Here is a 24185-nt window from a genome sequence, read left to right as displayed (position 1 = left end):
TGTGTGTGTGTGTGTGTGTGTGTGTGTGGTGTGGTGTGGGTGTTGGGGCTTTTGGCACATTGTCACCAATAGTCTTTAATTCTTTAGTCTCCTGGCTCTGATACTAGCTGCCCCTTCCCTGACATGGCAGGGTGAAGAGTGGGCTTCCATGTCATTCTGCTTGTTGTCCCTTTCCTTTGTGGGGGCAGGAAGTAGGTGCTTCTCTGGGGCCAGAGGATGCCCCCCCTCCGCACCAAGGTGTGTGTGTGGGGGATTGATGGGAGTTCAAAGGGCTTGTTTCTGTGCTTAGCCTTCATGCATGACTCCCATTCTGCGCCAGAACACAGATGCTGTCCCTGCCTGCATGGTGGGAGACCCTGTGTGAGGATGTGCAGGGCAGGACGCAGCGGAGGCCCTGAGACCCAGAGGAGTGCTTTCCGTAAGCAGCTACTGCTTGGGTGCTAGGGAGACACGCCTGGCCCCAGGGGCTTCCACGGGACTGCCCGTTGGGCCAGTACTAGGTAAACAAGTACCTGGACTGATCTCACCTCGAGGGTGGAACGGAAAATCAGCCTAGATGCTTTCAGCCGGAGTACCCAAGGTGCCCTTTGATCTGAGATGTGAATAACAAGGAGGACCAGGGGAGGTGTGTTCCAGGCAGGGGCAGAGGCCTTGTGCGTGAGCTTGGCCTGGTCAGAGAGCAGTCAGGAGGCCTGAGAGGCTGGGGCAGAGTGAAGGCAATAGTAGTTGAGATTGGTGACCTTGGAGGCTGAGGCTGTGAAAATACGAAATTGATGTTTTGTATTTTCTCGGGGTGTGATGGGGGTCTTGAAGGGGTTTGAGCAATGAAGAGCTGGAGGAAAGGGTCTCTGGCCGCTGTGTGGAGATGGATTGTGGAAAGAGGCTGCAGCACTGGACCCCTGCCCCCACCCCATCTTTGTGCAGAACCAGCAGAATCTTTGCTTGGATTCTATCTGGGGAGGGCTTGCCCGTCCTTCATCAGTGATCCACTGATTGGAGCCACCTGGGCTTAGCCACGTTCTTTTCTCCCAGTGAGGTGGTTGCTCAAAGCACTGACCCGTTTGTAGTGAGTGAACAGTGCAAAGAAGGTTCTCCTGAACCCGGGGGGTGTGGGGGCCAAGCTCTTGCCCCGGTGCCGCCAGAGAAGCATGGCTTTCCACTGCTGGGTGGCCTCTCCCGGCTGCAGCCTCCTTCCCAGGGCGGGTGCTGTGGTGCTTCGGGTGCACACACAGGTTTAATGCAGAGCTGCCCACCGCTCGTGGTGGGGGTGGGACTGGGGAGTAACGTGTTGGAAGCAGGCTGAAGATTGAGTCGAGCTGGCCGGCCTGGGAGTGCTAGGCCGGCCTCCTGTTTGGCAGCAGATGCCCATCTTTTTGACCAGGAATGTTTCTCCCCGGCTGTGTTTTGGGGCTCTGGCCCACAGGTGTAGCTGAGCGTTAGTGGGTTAGCAGCAGGTGGCCGTCTCTGGCCTGGAATGAGTGTGGGTCAAGGTGTCAAGACATGTGGTCCAAGGAGCTGGAGGGTCTGCATGCCAGTACTCCCCTGTTTGCCTTATGCAGCCTTCCAAGTGGCTCTGGGCAAAGAGTAGGACAGGGACTTTGTTTTTTAATGTCATTTCAGCCTGTGCCTCGGCTTTCCATCACGTGGCAGGCATTATGCTTGGTGCCCTCCATTTGTCTTATTCAATTCCCACACTGCCTGTGAAGCAGTTTATCAGCTCCATTTCACAGATGAGGAACCTGAGACAGGAAGTGAAGTCTCCTGCCCGATGTTACAGCTGGTGTGGCAGCACTGGGCCTTGAACCTGGGAGTTAGGTCTGAAGGAACACATGGGCCCTTTCCCTCGCTCCACACCCACTTTTCTGTCAGCTCCCTGATGTGAAACAGGCCCCGAGCAGCTGGGGCCGAGACCTCCACACGGTCAAGGGGGGGACAGCAGCCACCAGGGAGAGAACCCTTGGCTAGAGCTGTATGGACAGAGGCCAAGGTCTTTGGGGGTCAGGAATCGCCAGGTCTGTAAACAGAGGAGGTGTTTATTAGCCTGTTTAACGGATGAGGCTGTTGAGGCCCATTCAGGTGATGGGACTGTCAAGGGCTACCCAGCAGGTTATCCTTGGAGTAGGGGCTGGAGCTCAGGATCTAGTCACACTCAGGGCTTTGGTACTTGTTCATATGTGTAGGAAACACAGCGTTTGTTTAGTGGGGGTTCTTTGTAGTCAAGAACATCAGTTCTCAACATTGCTGCACGTTAGAATTATTTGGGGAACCTTTACAAATGCCACGCTCCACCTTAGACCAAGTATTTTGGAACCTCTGAGATGGGCCTGGGCATCAGCATCCCAGGTGATTCCATGCTGAAGCCAAGGTCAAGAACCCCTCATGCAGTGCTGTGAGGCCACATCCTTCCATACCAGAAAACATGTAAATGGGTTTTATTCTGAAAGGTCTGGTGGGGGTGGGGGTGAGGGTCAGGTTATCTTTAAAAAAATAAAACTCTTAGTTATTCATTGAGCCCCATGTGGGTACCAGGCTCTGGGCATGTGTGTATGGGGAGTGGGCTATCAGGGCCCAAGAGCTGAGGCTTCTGGCAGTTGGTGGCTTGGCTGACAAAGAAGGAGGTCTGGAGGCTGGGGCCCTTGGAGAAGTCCTGGGAGAGATGAGGGGCCAGGAGGGGTGAGAAAGAGGAGGTGATAGTTGCTTCCCCAAATATCCCTGCCTCGCCCCCTAAGCCCACTCCATCTGTCTCTGCCAGGCCATGGTGGCGTGTTACCCAGGCAACGGGCTGGGGTACGTGAGGCATGTCGACAATCCCCACGGCGATGGGCGCTGCATCACCTGTATCTATTACCTGAATCAGAACTGGGATGTCAAGGTAGGGGGTGATGGTGAGGGTGGGGGTGAGGCGACTGCATCCACGCCATTTTACACTCCCAGCTCAGCTTCTAGCATCCTCCGGTTCCTTTTATCAGCCCACAGCAGGGCAGTGCAGTGTCGGCCTGCTGCTGGCTGGCTCTTCCTGGGAAGTGGTACCTCCATTTCTCCAGCTGACCGGGTGGTGGCAGCATCCCTCCCATCCCATCTCCTGTCTTCTGTAGCTTCCTGCCCGGCTCCATGGTGATGCAGACTCCGGGCTGTCATTCACTCTAAGAGCCTGAGTGGTGGGAGGGAGGGATATGTGCAGCTGCCACATCAGAGCGCAGGCTCCGGAGGGTGGGGTGGTGCAAGGCAGAGGCTTCAGGCTGGACCCGCCAGCCTCTTGCCTCACCCTCTGGCCTGCCCTCAGGTGCATGGCGGCCTGCTGCAGATCTTCCCTGAGGGCCGCCCTGTGGTTGCTAACATCGAGCCCCTTTTTGATCGGTTGCTTATTTTCTGGTCTGATCGGCGGAACCCCCACGAGGTGAAACCAGCCTATGCCACCAGGTATGACCGATACTTGCGGGGGTGGGCTCAGGTGTCCTGTACTGTGCCAACAAAGTCATGTCAGACCCCAGGAGGGGCTAGGACGTGAAGAGCTTAGAGGGGACTAGGTGGGAACAGAACCAGGCTCGGAAGGGTGGACTGCAGTGTCATTGTGGATGTGGTGGCTGGAATTGTAGAAAAGTGTTGTCTAACTGCCCTTTGGGGCTGCTCTGATCCCCAGGTACGCCATCACTGTCTGGTATTTTGATGCTAAGGAGCGGGCAGCAGCCAAAGACAAGTATCAGCTAGGTACCTGCTTCCCAAACATCACCCCTCTCAAGCCCTTCCTATTCCATGTACCTCACTAGGCCTCAAGTCCCCTTATCCACCTTGTCAATCTCTTCCTAAATTTTGCGACTCCTTTGCCAGCTTCCCTCGACAGCCCTCTCTCCTGGTAGCCCCAGCATGCGGTCCTCTCCTCCATCTTCCCATGTTTTTCTTGGCCTCTGCGTTCCTTCCCTGATGACTCCCTGTCTCCTCTTGTCTCACCCCTAGCATCCGGACAGAAAGGTGTCCAAGTACCTGTGTCACAGCCGACTACGCCCACCTAGTGGCCAGCCCCAGAGCTGCATGGACAGACAGCTTGCCCTGACTTCGGCAGAGCCTTTGGCCCGGTGCTGCTGGCCCAGCAGCCCACCAGTCTCGGTGCCTGCTCCTTTTCTGCCACCGCTGCTGCTTCCAGCTTTGCCTCTGTTCTGCCTGGTGTGGAGGGCTCCGTCTGACACTGAGGACCAAGGACGAGGAGAGACCTCTGCTGCCCTGTGATGGGGGCTGGGGTTGCAATCTGAGCAGGGGCCAGTGCCGGGAGCTGACATCAGTGGAGCTGGGCCCTGCGGCTTGGCCTGTCTGGTTGTGCTCCTCTTAGACGTGGAGAGTTGGAAGGAGGCATTGCCACCTCCCACCAGGATGCAGGATCAGGGGTTGGGGATGTCATGGCCTCTTGCTGGCAAAGGTTTGTTGGGGGGACGGTTTCCCTAAGCCCCCCACGCCTCCAGCCTGGAATGTGAGGGGACTCCCCAAGCCCTGTGGCCATGCACCTTCTGGACTAGGCTGCCACTGCGTGGGCAGGAGAAAAGGTGCTGGGAGGAGCATGGGCGTGAAGAGTCCTGGCAGCCAAGAAAGAAATAAAAGTTTACCTCAGAGCTGCAAACATCTGCTTCTCCCGCTCCCTCTTACTGGTAAGGAGACCCGTCCAGCTGCGTTCAGGGCCTTTATTGACCAAAGGGGTAAGGAGGTCTGGGAGCCAGAGCAGAGGGCGGCTGAGCCTGACTCAGCGGGCCACCAGGCAGAGCTGGAAGGCTGGGGGGATGTTGCCCAGGCCAGTGCGCTGCGGGGTGAGGTCGACGTTGCTGGGACCCCCCAGGGAGCAGGCAGAAGCGCTGCAGGGTGGTGGTGAAGAAGAAGATCATCTCTGATCACGCCAGGCCTGCACCCAGGCACATCCGCTTTCCTGAGGACACAGGGATGCAGGGTGGGCACCATGCCTCTGGGGGCCTGCCCAGCCTTGTCCCCTCCCTTCCTGGCCCAGACCTGGGGCAAAGGGCATGAAGGCATCGTTGCTTTGGAAGTTGCCCTTGTCGTCCAGGAAGTTGGTGGGGTTGAAGCAGTCTGGGTCTTTGAACTGGGTGGGGTCCCGGTGTGAAGACATGAGCAGAGGAATCACAAAGGTACCCTGGGAGGGGGGGTACACAGGGGTAACCCCAGGGGACTTGGTTAGTCACTGCCTTTCCTCCATCCAAGACCCCACTGTAAAGCCAGTGGGAAGGTGGGCCTTCTTTCCTGCTACCAGGGCTTTGTGAATTGGCATTGCACATGCTCAGGGCTGATGATTTCGGGTATAGGTGCTCACAGACCCGCACAGAATCCTCATGCTTGGTGGGCACCTTGGGCAGAATGTAGCCACGCAGGTGGGTGTCACGGGTGAGGGCACGTGGCAGCCCCAACGGCAGCACGCTGATGAGGCGCTGGATCTCGTGCAGCACGGCACTGGTGTAGGGCAGGCGCTCACGGTCTTCCAGCCTCGGAGTGTGCATCCACCCTACCACAGCGTCCAGCTCGGCCTGCACTTTGGCTGGGGTGGGCAGAGAGTGTGAGCTGCGCACGCCCTGTCCCCCAGCCCTCCCCAAACCCTAGCCCCCTCACCCCAGGCTTTCCAGCTCCCGGACCTGCCATCTCTGGGTACTTAAGCAGAATGAGGAGCCCATAGCGCAGAGTGGTGCTCGTGGTCTCCGTGCCGCCGAAGAAAAGGTTATGCGTCGTCATCACCAACGTCTCCTCCTGGAAATGGCTCTCTGGGTCTTCCTGTTCCTGCGGACAGAGATGAGTGCTGCGGCGGGCTTGGCACCTCCTGGTGGGCGGCATGGGGAGAGTTTATGGGAGCAGGGGCCTGCACCTTATCCATTTGATCCAGGAAGCAATCGATGAAATCGTGGGGCTCCCCAGGCTGCCGCGTCTGCTGGTGCCGCTGGGTTCGCTCAGAGATAAAGACCCGAAGTTCCGTGAAGTTTTGAAAGATTCGGTGGTGCGGGCCCGGGAGCCAGTCAAGGAGGGAGGGGAAAATGTTGTACATCTGGGGGTAGGGGGGCAGACCGCAACAGGACTTTGAACAAGACCACTAGTTCTGCGGGGAGCTTGCACCAGGACTTTGATGTTCTAAGTTCTAGAACTCTTTCCTTCCAAGATTCTAAGACTCGATCTATTCATCCAGGGTCGGTAGGTCTATGTACCCCGGGTTTGGCATAGGTTAGGCACAGGAGGGAGGGACTGAGGCTAGCCCTCTCACCAAGCCCCATCTGGAACTCATGATTCGGAAGTTGTCATGGAAGAGATCCAGGAGCCTCAGGAACTCTGGGTCCTCATAGCCGTAGCGGTTCCGGAAGACCAACCGAACAGATAACGTTAGATACAGCATTATCTAGTAGCCGTCGGGGGTCGAACGGCGCTCCTGGGAGTGGGAACAGGACGGGGTCTTTCCTCTGTGGCTCGGCTTACTGACTTCGTTCCACTACAGGTGCCTTCCCGCCCCCACCCCCTTGCTTTTTAAAGATTTTATTTTTAAGTAATTTCTACACCAAACCTGGGGCCGGAACCTACAACGCGGGTGGGGAGTCTCTGGCTCTAGGGACTGAGCTAGCCAGGCGCCCCGCCCTGCCCCTTCTTGATCCTTGGCCACATCCACAAAAGGCCCCCCTCTCCTTTCCCGCAGGCCGCACCAATGGTGGCTTGAAATTCGCCAGGCACATAAGCCGCCTCCTCCAGGATGCGCTCCTCTATAGTCCGCGTTCCCAGCCCGAACTCCTTTAGTGCTCCCATCGCAAAATTGCGCAGCGTCGGCCAGCGCCGCCCGTTAGAAAACACGATGCCTGGGGTGGGGTGGGGCAGAGAAGGGGCGTGCCGGGGAGTTGGCCACGCCCCATCCTGGAAGCGTCCAGTTTTGGAGCCGGCTTCCTAGCAACCCTTCAATTCTGCTGGTTTCCAGACCTCTTGGTTGCAACCTCAGCCTTCTCGGCCCTATCCACACGTTGGTCCCACCGCCGATGGTCTCGATCCCTAACTAATGCTTGCTCTCTTTGGCTTTGACGCTTGGGCTCTTCTCTTTCTTCTATTGGCTGCATCAGGAACCAGCCCCTCCAGTTCGGCCCCTATACTTTAGCTCCGCCCCACCCTCTCACTGTTTGCCTTCATTGGCCTTCTCATTCGGCCCCGCCCCATCTCCCTGGCCCCGCCCCCGATCGCTCAACCTGGGTGGTCCAGGCCAGCGCTTCCGCCGCCTGGGACTCACCGTTTCCGCGAGTGAAGCGTTCGAAAACCCGCGGCCGGAGAAGGCATCTGCTTGCAGCACTAATGCGTCCCGCAGCGCCGAGTAGCCGCACAGCACCACTGCAGGGTGCGGGCCCAGCCGCATTGTGAACACTGGGCTCCAGCGGCCAGACAGCTACGCGGAGCGGGTGCTCAGCGGGTCCTGGTTGGGGCTTCTGACCACCTCCTCCACCCCTGAACTTCCGCCCCCGGCGCCCTCTTCCTTCCGACCCAGGAGTCCCCATCTCATCCCCTCATTACTGGCGGAGGAGGTCAGATCCCCGCCTCCTTCCTTCCTCCTCCTTCCGCAGGAGTCCAGGCCCCCAGCTCTATTTTCCCTTGGGATCTACAAGACCAGGGCCCGAGCCCTCTGCACCCTCAGAACTAGGCGTCTGGGCCCTAGGTACTCTCCTCCTCACCTTGAACCAGGAGAGCAGACACCCCCGCCCCCCCCGCCTGACTTCTCACTCTAGGCTCCACCTCCCTCAGGAGTTGGGGGTGGGGAGGGAGGGATCCCAGGACGACTCTGCCAGGAACCAGGAACTCAGGCCCACTGTCCCTTTCCTCTCTCAAGCAGATGTCCAGGCTCCCAGCTTCCACCCGTAGTCCCCTTCTTTTTTGGAGCACAGGACTCTGGGCCCCTCAACCCTCCTCAGGACTCATGGGGTCAGAGCCCTCAGCTGTCTTCATTCAGAGAACCAGGACTTCCAGCCCCCCGACCCACCGTAGGGGCTACCTCCATGAGTGCACGGTCCAGACGTCTGGACTCCAGCTGCAGCAGGTTCCCCAGCTGTGGGAGTGGTGTAGGCCCGGGGGGTAGGGCCCCCTGAGTCTGAGTGCCCCGGGCACCCCAACCCCGCCTGGCTAGGGCCAGCAGCAGCAGCAGCGCTGTGAGGCCTGTGAACATCATGCCCTCTTATCCTCCATGCCTGCCCCCTTGGCCTTTATTTGATTCCCTTTGGGTCTTGGGTGGAGTTGGGGTGGATACCGGGAGTGGGAGAGGTGGGTGTCTCCAGGCTGCTCATTTTGCAGCTTCCCCAAACTAAGGTCTCCACCCAGCCCCCCAGCTCTGTCACCGTTGTGCCAGGCATGGCCTGCCCTATTTGGCCGCTTTATTGCACAAGTTTCTCTGTGTCAATACACCTGACCAACAGGGGCACCCCGCTGAGCCTTTGGGTCTTTTGGATCCATCTTCTTGGCCCATAGGTGTGCACTTCTGAGTCCCCTGGCCACCTTTGGGCCAGTGACCCCCTGAATGCTGTACCCTATGCTTTGATTCCTAAATACATTCTTGACTTCCAAATACACTTCCCAAAATACCCCTGGTGACATACCCATCAGCCTGGCGCTCCTGTGCCCTGTGCTGGTGATGCCTGGGGACCGGCGCCTGAACCCTTGTCACTTCCCTGCCCTTGCTCTTGGAACCGCGAATGCTGTACCCTTACACTGTTCAGGAAGGCGGCCCACCCTCTCGCAGGCCCCTGCCTGGCGGGATCCAGCCTTCCGCCAGGTGCCTGGCCCAGGGCCCAGACCTGGGGAGAGGACGGGGGCGGCACAGTGTCTGGGACTGGCCTTGTCTCTGGGAGTGTCTCTCAGGGTCTCTGTCTCTCTCTGTTTATCTATGTTTCATCTCTCAGGCATCTTCCTCTGTGTTTCTTTGTTCATCTCGCTCTCTCTTTCCGCCTCTGTTTTACTCTGTCTGCTTTTGTTCCTGTCTGTATCCCTCTCAGTTTCTCTTTCCCTTCAGCTCCCCCTTCCCTGTCTCCCGCCTCTGTCTCTGCCCTGGGGCTCCTGACCTGTCAGGCTTTCTCCGTCCAGGAACCCTGGGGACTGGCAGCGGGTCTGCGGCAGGGCCCCTGCTCCAGGGTGCTGACTCCACAGACAGCAGGGGGGCGCGGTGGGGTGTGCCCTCGCCGGATCGCACCCTATCCCACTGTGTCAGGCTCTCCTCTGATGAGCCGCTCTCTCTGGGTCTCTTCAAGAGCTGGCGTTTGTCCTGTCCGCTTCTGCATTCCCAGCACTAAAACAGTGCTCAGCACACAGTGGGTGCTCAGTAAATGTAGAGCGAATGCCTAACTCTCTTTATCGCGATTTCTGTCTGTTTCTGTCTTTAACTCGGACTCTATTTTCCTCTGTCTCTTTTGCTGAATCCTTGTGACTGTCTCTCTCCTTGCTGTCTCTGTGTCTCATCCTTTAAGGCTCCTGTCTCTCTAGCTCCTTTTTCTTTCTGCTCTCAGATTTCTGTCTGTCTTCATCTCTGTTCCTCTCAATTTCTAGCTCTGCTTTAGAATCCTCTTGTCTCCCTTCTCTCCAGGCATCTGTCTCTCCCTTCCTGTCAGTGCCTCCCTGTATCTCTCACTCCCCGTCTTGATTTTCAGGATCTTTCCTGTCTGTCTGTCTGCATCTCTCTGTCTCTTGTATCTCTCTCTCTCCATCTCTTTATTAGTATTTCCATGTGTTTCTCTTTGCTGCCTCTTCCTGGGGCTACCTCCTTTCTTCCTGACCTCGGAGTCTTTCCCTCTCTCTCTCCACCTCCCTGTCCCTGACAGGGGCCTTGGGGCAGACTCTGGTTGGCCCGTGGTGGGAACAGCGTAGGGATTAAGGAGCCAATGCCTGGTGTGGGGACCGCCTATAAGTCTCAGCAGAGCACGTCCCAGCTTCTCGATGGCCTTGGGGAGACCCATTTAGGGTAGGGTCACCCGGGCCACCTCGGCCCATGGCTGGGGGGCCACCACCGCTCTGCCTGACTGTGGCTCCATGGAGCTGAAGACGCCCGGTTCCTTGAGAAAAGCTTCTGTCAGCAGGATGTCAGGCTGACAAATCCAGTCCTAGGTTGGGAGGCCCCGTGCTGTACCGGAATTGCAAGACAAAGGAATAGTCTGAATGGTCTTCCAGTGCCTTACTTCTCCCCTTCAGTGCTCTTCCTCTCTGGCCTTCCCTGACCATTTCTTTCCTTTTCCTGTCTCCCCATTTCTCCGTCCCTGTATCCCTCTGCATCTGACTTGTGACGTGGAAGGGAGCAGTGTTGGAGTCTGAGTTTTGTTCCCAGCAGTGGGGAATCTGCTTCTCCCTCTCCTCCCTGCTCACGTTCTCTCTCGCTGTCTCTTTCTTTCTCAAATAAAATCTTTTTAAAAGTGTAAAATGCCTCTTTATCTTATAGGGAGATTTAAATGGGCAGGTTTAGAGTGTATAAGAAGCACTGTGTAAATATCAGTGTTCTTTCTCCGTCTCTGTGTCCGTCTCCCTCTCTGTCACGTTCTCCCCGCTTCCATCTCGATCATCTCATCTTTGTAGGGCACCCTGCATCTCTTGCAGACCTCTTCTGTGTATCTCTGGGCTGCTTTTTCTCTGCCTTGGTTTCTCTAACTCTCTGTCGTCAGTCTGTCGTCCAGCCCTTACCCCAGGAAACAATTTCTCCCAATTTCTAGCCACTCTAAGCGTGAGGGTAGAACTAGTCAGTTTGGGGTCTCCTTTGAGCCAGACGTTCCTTCTCCCCATCCTAGGGGGCTGCCCTCCTCCCTGTAATTCAGCCCGGGCAGATTTGAATATTTCATAAAGATACTTTATTAGAAAATGATAAAAACAGTCCCCCAAAGGGCGCGCAACAGAATGAGGCAAGCTCTTCCCCCTCCCCTTGCGTTTCTCTGCCCCTGGGGGCCCAGACCAGGTGAAGCTGGGGACTGGAGGGTGGGCAGGCGGCAGGCACAGGTGCGGGAAAGCGAGCGTGGGAGCGAGAGGGATGGGGGCACAGGGGAACGAACAAGGGGACGGATCCCCTCCCCGCTCGCGGGCGAGTCTGGAAGGGCCCGGCGTCAGCGCGTGAGCACGCACAGCTGGAAAGGCCGCGGTAAGTTGCCGAGCCCGGAGCTGAGCGGCGTCAGGTCGATGTCCTCGGGCGCCCCCAGCGGCTGCAGCGAGAAGCTCTGCAGGATGGCGGTGAGGTAGAGGAAGAGCTCCATGCGCGCCAGCGACTCGCCCAGGCACAGTCGGCGACCTGCAGGAGTAGGAGGGTGCGGAGGAGCGGCGACATAAGATGGGGTGAGGGGCTCCAGTCCCAAATTCTCGGAGAAAAACATACGAAGCTAATGATTGGAGACGCCACAAAGCCACCGGTCTAAAGGTCTGGGAAAGGTGCTTTAAGTAAATCCAGGACCAAAAAGGATCTGGCCAATACAAGGACAAGTTCATGGGTTCAAATTCGCACTCTGACGTTACTAGTTCTGTGATCTTGGGCAAGCCAGTTTCTGGGTATTTAAGATGGGGATGATAAAAAATAAAATAAAATAAGGATGATAGTAGTGCCTCATTAGATTGTTGTGAATGGTAAATGCAGGTAAAGAAATGAGACTATAATGTCATGTACGTCATACTGCGTGTCGTATGTTACTCTAGGCACTATACCGATATTAATTTAATCCTCATAACAATTTCAAGAGGTGGGCCTTATCATTCTCCATTTTATAGGTGTGGACGTTGAGGCACACAGAGGTGAAGTAACATATGCAAGGCCATTATAGCTAGGAGATGACAGAGCTGGGGTCTGGCTAGAAAACCTAACCCTCCACCACTCTAACAGCTCTTCGTAGAGGTAGCGCTTGGCACACAGTAGGCAATATGGTAAGTGGCTTATTATTATTATTCCTCCCTCCCCCTTTTTATTTCTGCTACTGGGTTAAACGGGGAAGATCCCCCCCCCCCCGCAGGATAAAGAAGAAAGCCAAGGAAACTAGAACTGCTCACCTCCTCCACCTAGTGGAGAGACTGACGGTGACCACTTCCAAGTTGAATTAATATCCTGTCTCCCAACCTCCCTCCCCAAGGATTTTAGCCATTATCTGCCTATAGGGACAGAGTTGGGAGGGAGAACAAATGTCTCTGCACGTCCAAAGCTGAGGATGCGGTGGGATGAAGAAGCCAGAGGGTTTGGAGAATGGAATTAGGAATGAGGAATGTGGGTAGGAATATGGGGCCCAAAAGACCCTGACTCTTGTCTCCAAGGCTCTCACCAGCTGAGAAAGGCATGAAGGCAGGGTTCTTCTTGAAGGATTGATTGGCATCCAGAAAATGCTCAGGGTTGAATTCCTGGGGCGTCAGGAACTGGCTGGGGTCATAATGGACTGTGTTAAGAAGGGTGATGATATCTGTGCCCTGTGTGGGTGGGGAGGCAAAATTAGTGGGGGTAGAAGATCTGGGAGATTCTCAAGCTGAAATTTCCACTCCTCAGCGCTGGAGGTCCCAGGGACTTGTTAATGGGACATGGAGCTTAGGACTCCAACAGGGATTTAGGAAATGTGTGTTGCTGTCTTGGGTTCCAAGTGATGGGTGCTGGAAGCTGTGTTGACAGGGATGGGGGATACCTCCCCTTGTCAGAACAGATTTGGGGTTTCTGGGAATAGGGAGAGTTCTCTCAGAACAGTGTTAAGGCATAGGGGGTCCCCAGGATGAAGTCTTTTACCCTGGGGATGCTGGAGCTGTTATGGGGAAGGGGACTGGGGTTCAGGTCAGGATCCAGTCCATTATAGTATGAATAAGTCCTAGGAAGGGGCTGAGGTTCTGGATTTAAGAGTTTCAGATTTCTGTTGCTAGAACTTGGGGTGCCCGTCACTAAGGCCTTGGGTACTGATTGCTAGGGCCTGGGATCCTCCTTGCTAGAGACACAGATGCCATTAGCGAATCTTGGATGCCTCTTCCTAGTGTGCCAGACGTCCATTGCCAGGTGCCCAGCACACCTTGGGTATCAGGAAGCCACGAAAGGCTGTGTCCCGAGTGACGCGGTGCGGCAAGTTCATGGGGATGACGTCTGCGAAGCGCTGCACCTCGTGGATCACCGCGTCTGTGTAAGGCATGGCCGTTCGGTCCTCCAGCGCCGGCAGCCGCGCGCGACCCACCACGCTGTCGATCTCCTCCTGTACGCGGGCTGGAGGTGGAGGGGGAGCTTAGTCAAGGGTCCCGGTGGGCTCGACTGGGCTGGGCAGAAGCGTGTGCATGTGTGGGCGGGGTCCAGCCAACGCTTCTCAGTAGGGACGCCGCTGCAGAGATGCCTGTGATGGTTAGCGGGAGCCTCGAGGGGAAGGGTTGGTTTGGGAGACGTAGTTGAGGGTGAAAATTTGGTCGGTGTAAGGGACAACCAAATTTTGGGGTTGTGCGGGGCTGTGGGGGCGGGGTTGTGCGGGCGGGGCTGAGGGGCTGCCCAGAATCCAGGTCTGGGATGGGACTGCGGGCGGGGTTCGAGGACCAGGCCGGATGGAGGATGGGTCGAGTGGGTGGACTGTGCGAAAGCCAGGAGAGATGGGGGGGGCAGGCGGAAGGACCCTAATAGACTCAGTGCTGGAGGCCAGGGTTCCGGGATCCGCCCAGAGGCGAGGTTTGGGGTGGTGGGGTCCCAGACCATGCTGTGTGGGAGCGTGGTCAGACTGTGAGGGTCAGACTGATGGTTCCTGGCTGGCCCTGCGACTGAGGCTCGGGGCCAGGCTTTAACCGACTGTGAGATCCAGGCTCTGAGGCCGGACGTGTGCTGTGTGGTCAGGGTCAGAGGTGGGCCCAAAACAAGACCACGAGACCACGAAGTCCAGGTTCCAGCGGACTGTGGACCGCGGGAGCCGCGTGGATGGGGTCGGCCTCCGTGTGGGTTTGCCTGGGGCTCTCAGGCATAAACTGGAGGCCTGGGCTATCTGGCATGCTGGGCAGAGCGGCGCCCATTGGTTGTGGGCGGCGCCCATTGGTTGTGGGCGGCGCCCATTGGTTGTGGGCGGGGCTTAGAGGTTGGCTAGTTGAGGCTCCGGGGGCACGAGCAGGTGTGCCCCACGGCGCTGTGTCCAGGATCTCCGGGCCAGGCTTGGGGCTCACGCACCTTGAACTTTTGGGTACTTCATGAGTACAAGGAAGGCGTGGCGCAGGGTGGTGCCCACGGTCTCGGTGCCACCAAAGAGCAGGTTATGTGTGGTCATCAGCAGGGTGTCCATGTGGAAGTGGCTGTGCGGGTCCTGCTTCTCCTGCGGGGGTTGAGGGGGTAGGGGTATGAGCCCGGGCCGGACACTGACCACAAGCTCAGAGTCCCTGCGACCCGCTCCACATAGATCTGCACGACTTCTTCTGGGTGCTTCCGTTCAGTCCCTCTGCTTAACTTTCTTTCCTCAGGGAAGCTGGGGAGCGGAAGGGCTGGTAGAGAAAACCTCAGCCGCAGGGCCCACGATTAACAGATCCTTAAGGACTTCTTAATGAGCTGTTAATTGGCGGTGAGCCCCGAGTGGCTCCCGGCTCCAGCGGAGCGGAGCCAGATGTTCCAACTTCACTCTCCAAATGTAGGGACACCATTCTCAAACCCGCTCAGCCCGGGATCCTCGTGGGTTTGAGGCGGGGGCAGCAGGTCAGACCAGAGATGAGACTTTCAGGCCAGGCTTACTTGTGCCATCTTGTTGAGGAAGCAATCAATGAAGTCCCGGGGAGAGCTGGGGTCGAGGGAGTCCTGGTGGTCGCGGACGCTGCGGGCGATGAGGTCCTTCATGCACCCGTAGTTCCGGAAAAGGCGTCGGTGCGGTCCGGGTACCCAGTCCAGGAGGCCCGGAAAGATGTTGTACAACTGGGATAAGGGGAATCGGAGGGGTTTGATGGGTCAGGTAGCGTGTGTGCGTGCGTGTGCGTGTGTGTGTGGGGGGGTTGCCAGTAAGGTCAGGGTGGAGCAGGTAGGCATGGGCGAGACCTTGTAGGTCAGCTGGGTTCTGGGAAACCGAGGTGGGGCGGGGGGTCTGGGTGTCTGTGGCAACTTGGGGACATTGATCTTGACCGGTGGTGTGACGCGGGGGCGGAACCAGACAGGAAGGGGGCGTGGCCAGGCAGAGTCAATCACATCCTCCCCCCCCACCCGCTGTTTCCCCTTTCCCAGGACTGGATGAACCCCAACCCTGTCCCGCCCGAACTAGGCCCCCTGACCTCTCCCCAGGGGCCGCTCATGATTTGGAAGTTGTCATTGATGAGGCGGATAATGGTGAGCAGACGCTCATCGTCGTAGTCAAAGCGGCTGCCGAAGATCACAGAGCAGATAATGTTGGACACGGAGCGGCTGAGCACAAATGTGGGGTCGAAGGGCTTGCCTGAGAGCGAGGGGAGGAGTGGGTCAGGGGGCGCACTGTGCAACACACCAGACGCCCGGCGGCAACAGCTCTAGAGGGCACAGCATCCAACCCAGCCTCACGGCACAGAACAAACGGTCTTGGCCACGTGACCCGCAGCGTGACATCCCACACCCGCGAGTCCTTGGCAACACGCCAGGCAGGACAGAACTCACAACATCCTTCAGCACAACGACACCACCACCAAACAACGGAACAGCCTAGTCTTCACAGCACGTACCAGACAAAACAACATACATACGATATACAACACAATACAATATCACATCAGTGCCTGACAACACTATGGCCTCAGCCAGCGATGGCACAACACCTTCAACACAACACCTGACACCCAGTGATCTGACGACTGAACAAATCACAGAAAAGAACACATTAGCTATTACAGCAACGCATGGCCCAGGAGACTGAGTCTGGCGTGAGATCCACGTAGTTTGGATCTTGGCTTGTCCTCTCAGTCTCGGTGTGGCCGGATGAACCGACTTCCCTTCTCTGAGCCTCGGTTTTCTCGTCTGCCAAACGGGCTCGATGACAGTCTTCTTCTCATGGAGCTGTTGTAGGGAGTCGGTGAAAGTGTGGCTGGCTAAGGGCCTGGCTGGTCCTGAGCCTGTATGAACCAGGTAGGCTGAATAATAGTCCCCTCAAATGTCCATGTCCTCATCCCTAAGAGCCCGTGAACACGTGATTAAGTTAAGGATTTTGAGATGGGCAGTTTATTCTGGGTTATCCACGTGGGACTAATGTAATCACTAGGGAGGCAGAAGGATCTGAGTAAGGAAAGGTGATGAGTTGGTGCAGAGAGAGAGAGAAGAGAGGGAGAGATTTTGGAAGGTGGCTATGTTGCTGGCTTTGAAGATAGGGGAAGGTGCCACGAGGCAAGGATGCAGGGCGCCTCTTGAGGCTGGAAAAGGCAAGGAAATGGATTCTCCCCTACAGTAGCTTCCAGAAGGAGCCAGCCCGGCCGACCCATTTTAGTTTTATGGACTTCCAGAATGGTACAACAATAAATTTGTGTTGCTTTAAGTCACTAAGTTTGTGGCTTTTTAAAAAAATAGCAGCCATAGAAAACTAGCTCAGGCAGTCATTATTCCTTTATTTACATCTTATTATTTAATCCCTGCAGCATCACTGGCCACATTTCCCACCCCTTTAGCCCCCCCAAAAGCCAGCAAGATTTGGAGATCAGGGTAGAGGGCTGTTTACCTCTTTGCTTCAGTTTCTTCTCCTGTAAATTGCAGTTTATAATAGGGTCTCCTTAGGTTTGAGTGATTATTCAAGGCAGTAAGATACGTGAAGTTCTCGCAACAGTCCTGGCATATGGTAGGTACCATGTAATTGCTGGTTATTTTTATTTATGTTTATTTTTCTTTTTTAAGTAGGTTCCACACGCAGCGTGGAGCACAAAGAGGGGCTTGAACTCATGACCCTGAGATCAAGACCTGAGCTGAGATCAAGAGTCAGATGCCTAACCAAGCTACTCAGGTACCCCAAGTGTTGGTTATTTTTAATTTTTTTTCGTGGGTGCACAGCCTTGACCTGGGTTCATATCCCAGCTCTGCCACTTCCTGGGCACGTGACTTAACCCTTCTGGGCCTCAGGTTTATCGCTTGTAATAACTTCCCAGGGTTTTAGGGGAAGTGAGATGTGTTCATCCACGTGAAGAGTTTAGGATGGTGCCCGGTCCCCAGGAAGCACTCAGGAAATGTGCATCAGCGTGTTGAGTGCGGACCTCAGGCTCGGGTTTAGATCTCGGCTCCTTCACTGACTAGTTTTATCATTTCAAGCCAGTCAGTTAACCTCTCTGTGCCTCTGTCTCCTCATCTGCAAAATGGATCGTTCCGAGGCTTAAGGGGCTTACGCGTGAAATGTGCTTAACACAGGGCCCCACAAGACTGTCATCATCGTCGTCGCCATCCACCCCAATTGTACAAACTACGTTCAAAATACCACACAGAGGGGCGCCTGGCTGGCTCAGTCGGTTAATGTCTGCCTTCCACTCAGGTCATGATCCCGGAGTTCCGCCCCCTCCCCCCCATCGAATCCCACATGGGGATCCCCCCTCAGCCAGGAGTCTGCTTCTCCCTCTGACCCTCCCCTCTCTCGTGCTTTCTCTCTCTCGCTCTCAAATAAATTTATAAAATCTTTTTTTTTTTTTTTTTTAAAGATTTTATTTATTTATGCGACAGAGATAGAAATAGCCAGCGAGAGAGGGAACACAAGCAGGGGGAGTGGGAGAGGAAGAAGCAGGCTCATAGCGGAGGAGCCTGATGTGGGGCTCGATCCCATAACGCCGGGATCACGCCCTGAGCCGAAGGCAGACGCTTAACCGCCGTGCCACCCAGGCGCCCCAAATTTATAAAATCTTAAAACAACAACAACAACAACAACCTTTCATTTAAAGAAAAAATACCACACAGAGGGGGCGCCTGGGTGGCTCAGCAGGTTAAGTGTCTGACTCTTGGTTTTCACTCAGGTCATGATCTCAGGGTCAGGAGATCGAGCCCCATGTGGGTTGCCACACTCACGAGGGAGTCGGCTTGAAGATCCTCTCCTTCTGCTCCTCCCTGCCCACTCTCTCTCCCTCTCTCTCTGATAAACACATCTTAAAAACAAACAAACAAACAAAATACCACACAGAGACAGCGCATACCTCAAGGAACATGGCACTTGAAGCCAACCCACCTCCAGGGGACACCACTCTTCCTGCCGGGCCAAGTGAGGGGTCTCCCGGAGTTTTGAGTGGGTGCCCAAGCTATCTGGCAGTTCTGACCACTAAGTAGGATGGGTGTGAGTTAGGGGTATCTACTGCATTCGGGGACCCCAACCTTCAGTTTTCCTTAGCTCTGCCAGCAGGAAGCTGCCTTCCTCCAGGATCTGCTCCTCAATGCTCCTCTTCCCCATCCCAAAGTTGCGCAGAATCTGGACAGAGAACTTCCTCAGGACCTTCCACCGGTCCCCATTGGAGAAGGCGATGCCTGGAGAGAGGGGAGGGGCCAGCTCAACTGATGACTTGTCCCCAAGATTACTGCCATCTGAGCCCCCTTTCCTGGTGTCTGCTGGGAGAGAGACTGAGAATTTGGAATCTACCCCCTCCCGGGAAGTCCTTCCTAACCCTCCAGGCTGGGTCAGGGGCCACCTCTGAGCTTCCATAGGGCCCTGGGCTTCCTCACCATAGTCCTGATCACTCTGTCTCTGTTTCTCTCAACCCAGACCTGATCACTCTGGATTATCACAGCCTGGCCATCGGGCTATCTCCTTCTCTAAGCTGTGAAGGTCGGGGTGGGAGTAGAGGGAGGGAGGGCCTGTCTTGTTCACCACTGTGTCCCTAGCATTGTCCAGTGCAGGGCTTACCCCATAGGACGTGCTGGTGATTGCTTATTAATTAATGAAAAGACAAATAAGGGAGAAAAGCCCGAGAAATAAACACTGAGACATTGGGACCTCATCCAGGAACAAGACAGACCCTGTTCTCTTCTTTCCCTGGACTCAGGGGTCTTTGCACAGGCTGGTCCTTCTTCCAGAACTTCCTCACCCTCTGTCTGCTCCTGACTGGTGATCTTCATCTTTTAGGTCTCAACTTAGAGGTCCCTTCCTCCAGGAAGCTCTTGCTGGCCCTCCCTCCCTGCTTGGCTTAGGTGCTTCCTCTGGGCTCCCTGGCATCCCGTACTCCAGCCCTGACCACTGTAGGTGGTCATAGACTGTTGATGGGGCTATAGTAGAAGAAGGTCTCCTATGTGTTTATCTCTGATTTCCCTGGAACAAGCAAAGAACTGGATGCTGAAGAAGAAAAAAATCTCAGTGCTTCCCCTGCATTGTCAGCATTATCTCATTGACTTGTAACAACTTTCTCATGCTAGCCAACTCAGAGTCAGAGAGAGGAAGCCACTTGTCCAAAAGGTACACAGTCAGTAAGCCACAGAACCCTGTTGTTTGTTACCCTCTGCACTATGTATTGAAGAATTAGATGGTAGCTATCTTTAGTAACAGATAATATACGTATCCAGATTTTCTCTGTGCAAAAGTAGCAAGGTGACTTTCTCTACTGCTCTGTGTCCACCTCCTTGCATTTGGTGTCCCTGGACAGGTGAGGTCATAAGATCAAGCCCAGGAAGGGGACATGAAGGTGGAAAGTGTATTCAGTACACAATAGGTGGATTTTTGCTTTTAACCAGAGCTCTTTACTTTCAAATTCTGGAGCAGCTGGGACCCATCTAGTGAGGGGGACAGAGGGGAGCCCCAGGGCTTCTTTAGGGGAAGAAGAATAGTCCAAGATGCAAGTCTCCAGGATGTCCTTTCAATCAGAGCAACTTTCTGCCAACTTTCTCTCTCCTTTGTTATTTATTAGGCCCTGTCATATGGCTTCTTTTGAATAAAGATTAATGTTAAAAAAAAAGAAAAGAAAAGAAAACCCACAAGACTAGGTGATTTTCAAACCTAAGGAGGACAGGATATTGAGATAGACAAGGTTTGGAGTTGATGCGAGTGGCTGGATGGGTGGATCTGGGTTGGGATTGTGATGGGAAAACAAGGCGGGGTAAGGGAGGGTTATGGGACTCATGATACAATTGGGTTCGAGGTTGTTTATGGGAATGGAGTTGTGAAGAATGGAAGGGTTGGTAGACTGGGGTTGAGATTGAGCTTGGGCTTGGGTAGATATGTGCCAGGGTTGCTTTTGGTGATGGTAGTTTGTTTAGGGTTGGAAATGGAACTGGGGACCAAAAACTTCAATAGGTGATTGAGATAGAAGATAGGGCTGGGGAGAAAAATATGGTGAAGTTCAGTTTGAATGAAGGGTTAGGATGGGATTGATAACAAATTTTAACACGGGGACTGGGAAAAGGTTCATAATGGGAATGGAGGGAGGGAGATGACTCAGTGTTGCAGATAAAGATGAAGTTGAGGTTGGAATGGGGAACATGGAGGTAAGGTTGATGAGGACAGGGTGGAGGTGGGCAACGTGGGCTGGGCCAGATAATTTGGCCACTTGACTGAGATGGAAATTTATTGATGTGGTTAGGCTAGAGGTAGGGATTGGGGTGAGAATGGGGTTGGAGTTGGATGGAGGTGGGGATTGGTGTGGAAGTGCATTTCAAGGTGGCGGTGGGATGTGGGAATGGGGAAGGTGGAACAGACTCTACCTAGACTAGCACTGTCTGGCATCCTAGCTGGTGTCGTCGGTGAGATCAGTGGCCCTGAGTATCACAAAATTGGGAGGACAGTCTCCTACCCTTATCCCCTCCTTCAATGTGGAATGATTTGGGGTGGAGAAAACAGGGGGCAGGCTTACCATTGCCCTTAGTGAAGTTGAAAAAGACAGGGTAATCGCCACGGCCACTAAAATCCTCCCCTTGGTCCACAAGGGCCTCCTTCACAGCTTGGTACCCGCTGAGGACCACCACGCGCCTGGGTCCCAGGTGCACTGTGTACATTGAGCCATACTTCTTGCTCAGCTGGGAGTAGGAAGACAGACGTCACAGGGGTTCTGGAGCCCTGAGGCCCCTCCCCCGTTCCTGCCCCCTCCTCCAAGCCTAGGTCCCTGCACCTTGGTGAGAGAGGTCAGCATGTCTTGGGAGCGAAGCTGCAGCAGGTTTCCCAGGAATGGGAGGGGCCTGGGGCCTGGGGGCAGCTGACCTTTGCCCCTTGAACTGAGGATCAGGAACAGACAGGTGAGAGCCAGGAGGCCGAGCAAGATGGCTACGCTCAGACTGTCCATGGTGAAAGCAGCTGCAGGCATCTGGGGGGGAGAGTGGGAAAGGGCAGGACTGGGAAGGGAGTGGGATCCCTTCACTCCTCATCTCCTGAGACTTGACTTCCCCAGGCCCTAGAAGTGAGTGAGGGCAGGCAAAGAGAAGAAAAGAGGTAGAGAGAGGCAGGGACGGGGAAAGTCCTGGGGATAAGGGAAGAGAAGTGGAGAGGAGGGCAGGAAGAGAGAGAGGACACAGGGACAGGTGGACAGTAGAGACAGAGACAGTCAAAATACAGAGAGACTGACAGTAAGAGAGACAGCAACAGAACAGAGACAGACGGAGAGACAGAGAGGCACATGGAGATAATGACGGATACGGAAAAACCAAGCGAGGTATCTGAGTATCTATAGATGTCCACCTATCATCTATCTGTCTGTCTGCCTGTCTGTCTATCAACATCTATCATGAGACCGAATCTCACACAGAGACAGTGGTAAGAGACAGAGATACACAGGGCCAGAGACAGACAAATGAAGACATAGAGCTAGAGAAAGACAGAAGAGAGAGATGGAGAGACAGAGACACATACTTCCTGAGAGACATACAGACAGACACTGAAAGAGAAAGGGCAGGAAAGAGAGACAGAACTAAACAGAGACTGAGGGAGAGAGAGAGTGACACAGAAAGGAGAGATGCACCAAGATAGACACACAGACTGAGGTGCTGGTGCCGAGCCCTGCTGCGGGCTCTAAAACGTGTCCAAGGAACCAACAGAGAGCCAGAGAAAGCCCCAGAAAGACAAGCCCAGAGACCTAGAGAACCCTTGGAGGAGGTGACAAGGGAGATCCCAGCCAGTCTTAGCGACAGGGTGGTGAAGCTGCTGACCCCTCTCTGGAGAGCCGTCCTCCTCTGTGACCTGCACCTGGTCCTTTACCTGCGAGCTTTCGGGCAGCGGAGGTGTGATCGGCTCCAGTTCTGTGCCCTGCAGCTCTGGGTGTGCCTTGGGGGTGGGGGCTGCTCTTAAGTCACCTCTGTCCACACCCCCCGCCCCCCGCCCCTAGTTTTCCCAATGATTTATAATCCCTTCCATTTTCTTGACTTACCTTGGGAGCGGCTCAGGGCTGGCCGCCAGCTGGAGTGATGCCTCCGTTGGGTACCACCCCTTGGGAGCCCTCCAGTGGCCTCTTTGAGGCTGACCTGAGCTCTCCTTACTGTGGTCAATAGCGGCCATTTGTCCTGGAGGAGGGCAAGATTTTTTCCATTTTTTAAAAAAAAGTTATTTGAGAGAGAGGGCGTGAGCGGGGAGAAGTGGGGGGGGGGAATGGAGTATCTGAAGCAGGTTCCATGCCCAGTGTAAGCCTGACGCTGGGCTCCAACTCATGACCCTGAGATCACGACCCTGAGATCATGACCTGAGCTGAAATCAGAGTCAGGCTTAACCAACTGAGCCACCCACGTGTCCCAAAATTTTCCTTTTTTTTTTTTTTTGGCCATTTGGGGACCTGGGTCTGGTGGTTTTATGTCTGATCTGGGGTTTAGGGGCTTGGCAAAACCAGCCACGGATTGGGGCAAGGTCTTTTTGGTGTTCTGGGCACTTGGCTCTATTTCTCTGGGTTCACGTTCATTTCTGCCTCTGACTGGTCACGTGACCCCAGGCAAGTTCCTTTCTGCTCTGGGCTAGAGTTCTCCCATTCTCTGTCCTTCGCGGTTTGTCTCTGAAATTCCCTGTGTCTCACTTTGCTTCTGCCTCTGAATCTTTTGGTCTCTCTTTATGTCTCTGTCTCTCTCGTTCTCTCACCCTCTGTGTCTCTGGGTCTCTCATCTCTGTTCTGTCTCTAATTCTCTCTGTGCTTTTTCTCTTTCTCTCTGCTTCCCTCTTCCTGTAAGTCCTTCTCAGTCACCATCTCTTCCTGACTCTCTGGGAGTCTCTCTCTTTCTGTCTCTCATGCCTCCATGAGTCAGACTGCAGTGGGCAGGACTGAGGTGGGCTGAGGTTGAGGGAGGATTTGGGGGAAGTGGAGGAGAATGGACTTCAGATTTGGATTTGTTTTCTGTTTTTTTAAGATTTTATTTTTGTTTTAGAGAGAGAGCAGAGAGAGTGTGAGTGGGGCAGGGAGGGGCAGAGGGAGAGGGAGAAAAAGAATCCCAAGCAAGCTCCACGCTCAGCATGGAGCCTAATGTGGGGCTCGATCTCATGACCCTGAGATCATGACCTGAGCCCAAATCAAGAATCAGACGCTTAACTGACTGAGCCACCTGGACACCCCTAAAGATTTTATTTTTAAGTAATCTCTATACTCAATGTGGGGCTCGAACTCATAACCCCGAAATCAAGAGTCTCATGCTTTCCTGATCAAGCCAGCCAGCACCCCTGGACCTCAGATTTGAATGACTCCCCTGCCGCCTTCTGCCTACACAGTCTTCCCCCTGCTCTCCTTAGCCCCAACCAGCTGTGTCTGCTTCAGATTCCTGCCCCAGAAACTGGCCAGGTCAGAAGGGCAGGTTGTGAAAGCATGGATCTAGGCTAGGACTCCAGTCCTAGGAGTTAGGGTAGGGGAGAGAGCCCCTGAGGTCAAGGGTCTGGGAGGCTAGGTGGAAGTGCGGGTGCCCCCACCGTTCCGTGGACAGACACCATGTTTGCCTTTCCCATGGAGGTGAGGGAGGAAGTGCTTGAAGGTCCTGGGGAACTTGACACCCCAGGTCCCAGGCACGTGGCAAGATGGAGGTGGGGCCCATGCTCTTGTTTAAGTCCCAGAGAGGCTGGTTAGGGCAGGTCCTGGAAGGGGGGTGAAGGCTTGATTATGGGATTACATATCTCCAGTTTCCTTTGGCATCTACTCCTACTTCTGGGGGAGGGGACAGGAGTGGACCCACCTGAAGCCTTAAGTTACTTTTCCCTGACCCTAGAACTGGGTTGAGAGGGTCCTAATGGGACTGCCTCACTGGGAAACCTAGCATTCATGAGAAGGGGTTTTGAAGGGCTTTGAGTTCTTCTTGTCGTCTGACTTGCTCTCCTGCTACAGAGAAAATGTGGGGTAGGGAGGGCTGTGTTGTAGGGTTTCTCAACCTTGATACTATTGACATTTGGGCTGGATAATTCTTTGTGTGTGTA

At 54.9% G+C, this 24185-nt stretch overlaps 3 protein-coding genes across 3 annotated transcripts in view; 1 reads left to right on the top strand and 2 right to left on the bottom strand.

Moving 5' to 3' along the window:
• The window catches only part of EGLN2 (egl-9 family hypoxia inducible factor 2), an 8208-nt gene extending 3599 nt beyond the window's left edge, over window positions 1-4609 (top strand). The window contains exons 2-5 of the mRNA XM_002923691.4: window positions 2753-2872; window positions 3284-3420; window positions 3641-3708; window positions 3955-4609. Of these exons, the coding sequence (XP_002923737.2) occupies window positions 2753-2872; window positions 3284-3420; window positions 3641-3708; window positions 3955-4010 (381 nt within the window). The 3' untranslated portion in view covers window positions 4011-4609. The remainder of the gene's footprint in view (window positions 1-2752; window positions 2873-3283; window positions 3421-3640; window positions 3709-3954) is intronic.
• LOC100471457 lies at window positions 4597-7740 on the bottom strand. The gene is made up of 5 exons (XM_034639011.1): window positions 7241-7740; window positions 5852-6028; window positions 5625-5766; window positions 4990-5530; window positions 4597-4909 (listed from the first exon to the last, which is right to left on the bottom strand). Exons 1-5 carry the CDS (start codon window positions 7361-7363, stop codon window positions 4597-4599), a joined length of 1296 nt encoding a protein of 431 aa, XP_034494902.1. The 5' UTR covers window positions 7364-7740.
• A 2682-nt stretch (window positions 7741-10422) lies between these two features.
• On the bottom strand, window positions 10423-22122 carry LOC100465345 (cytochrome P450 2F5). The gene is made up of 10 exons (XM_002923690.4): window positions 22008-22122; window positions 20929-21120; window positions 20674-20836; window positions 18212-18361; window positions 15187-15347; window positions 14660-14836; window positions 14108-14249; window positions 12987-13174; window positions 12264-12405; window positions 10423-11251 (listed from the first exon to the last, which is right to left on the bottom strand). Exons 2-10 carry the CDS (start codon window positions 21118-21120, stop codon window positions 11070-11072), a joined length of 1497 nt encoding a protein of 498 aa, XP_002923736.3. The 5' UTR covers window positions 22008-22122; the 3' UTR covers window positions 10423-11069.
• Window positions 22123-24185: the final 2063 nt, after the last annotated feature.

The sequence above is a fragment of the Ailuropoda melanoleuca genome, chromosome 12 (assembly GCF_002007445.2).
Source record: "Ailuropoda melanoleuca isolate Jingjing chromosome 12, ASM200744v2, whole genome shotgun sequence".
NCBI classification, from domain to species: domain Eukaryota; kingdom Metazoa; phylum Chordata; class Mammalia; order Carnivora; family Ursidae; genus Ailuropoda; species Ailuropoda melanoleuca.
This window is presented reverse-complemented; position numbering and strand designations above follow the sequence as displayed.

Bases quoted from the DNA above. Each gene is read 5' to 3' on its own strand.
- LOC100465345 (XM_002923690.4), bottom strand. From the start codon at position 21,120: ATGCCTGCAGCTGCTTTCACCATGGACAGTCTGAGCGTAGCCATCTTG. The intron at 18,362-20,673 runs GTAAGCCTGCCC...CCCTCTCTCCAG, and splicing joins CAACTTCACTAAGGGCAATG to GCATCGCCTTCTCCAATGGG. The intron at 12,406-12,986 runs GTGTGCTGGGCA...CCACCCACACAG, and splicing joins GTGGCTTCCTGATACCCAAG to GGCACAGATATCATCACCCT.
- LOC100471457 (XM_034639011.1), bottom strand. From the start codon at position 7,363: ATGCGGCTGGGCCCGCACCCTGCAGTGGTGCTGTGCGGCTACTCGGCG. The intron at 5,767-5,851 runs GTGCAGGCCCCT...CTCTGTCCGCAG, and splicing joins TCCTGGATCAAATGGATAAG to GAACAGGAAGACCCAGAGAG. The intron at 4,910-4,989 runs GTCTGGGCCAGG...CTGTGTCCTCAG, and splicing joins CTTCATGCCCTTTGCCCCAG to GAAAGCGGATGTGCCTGGGT.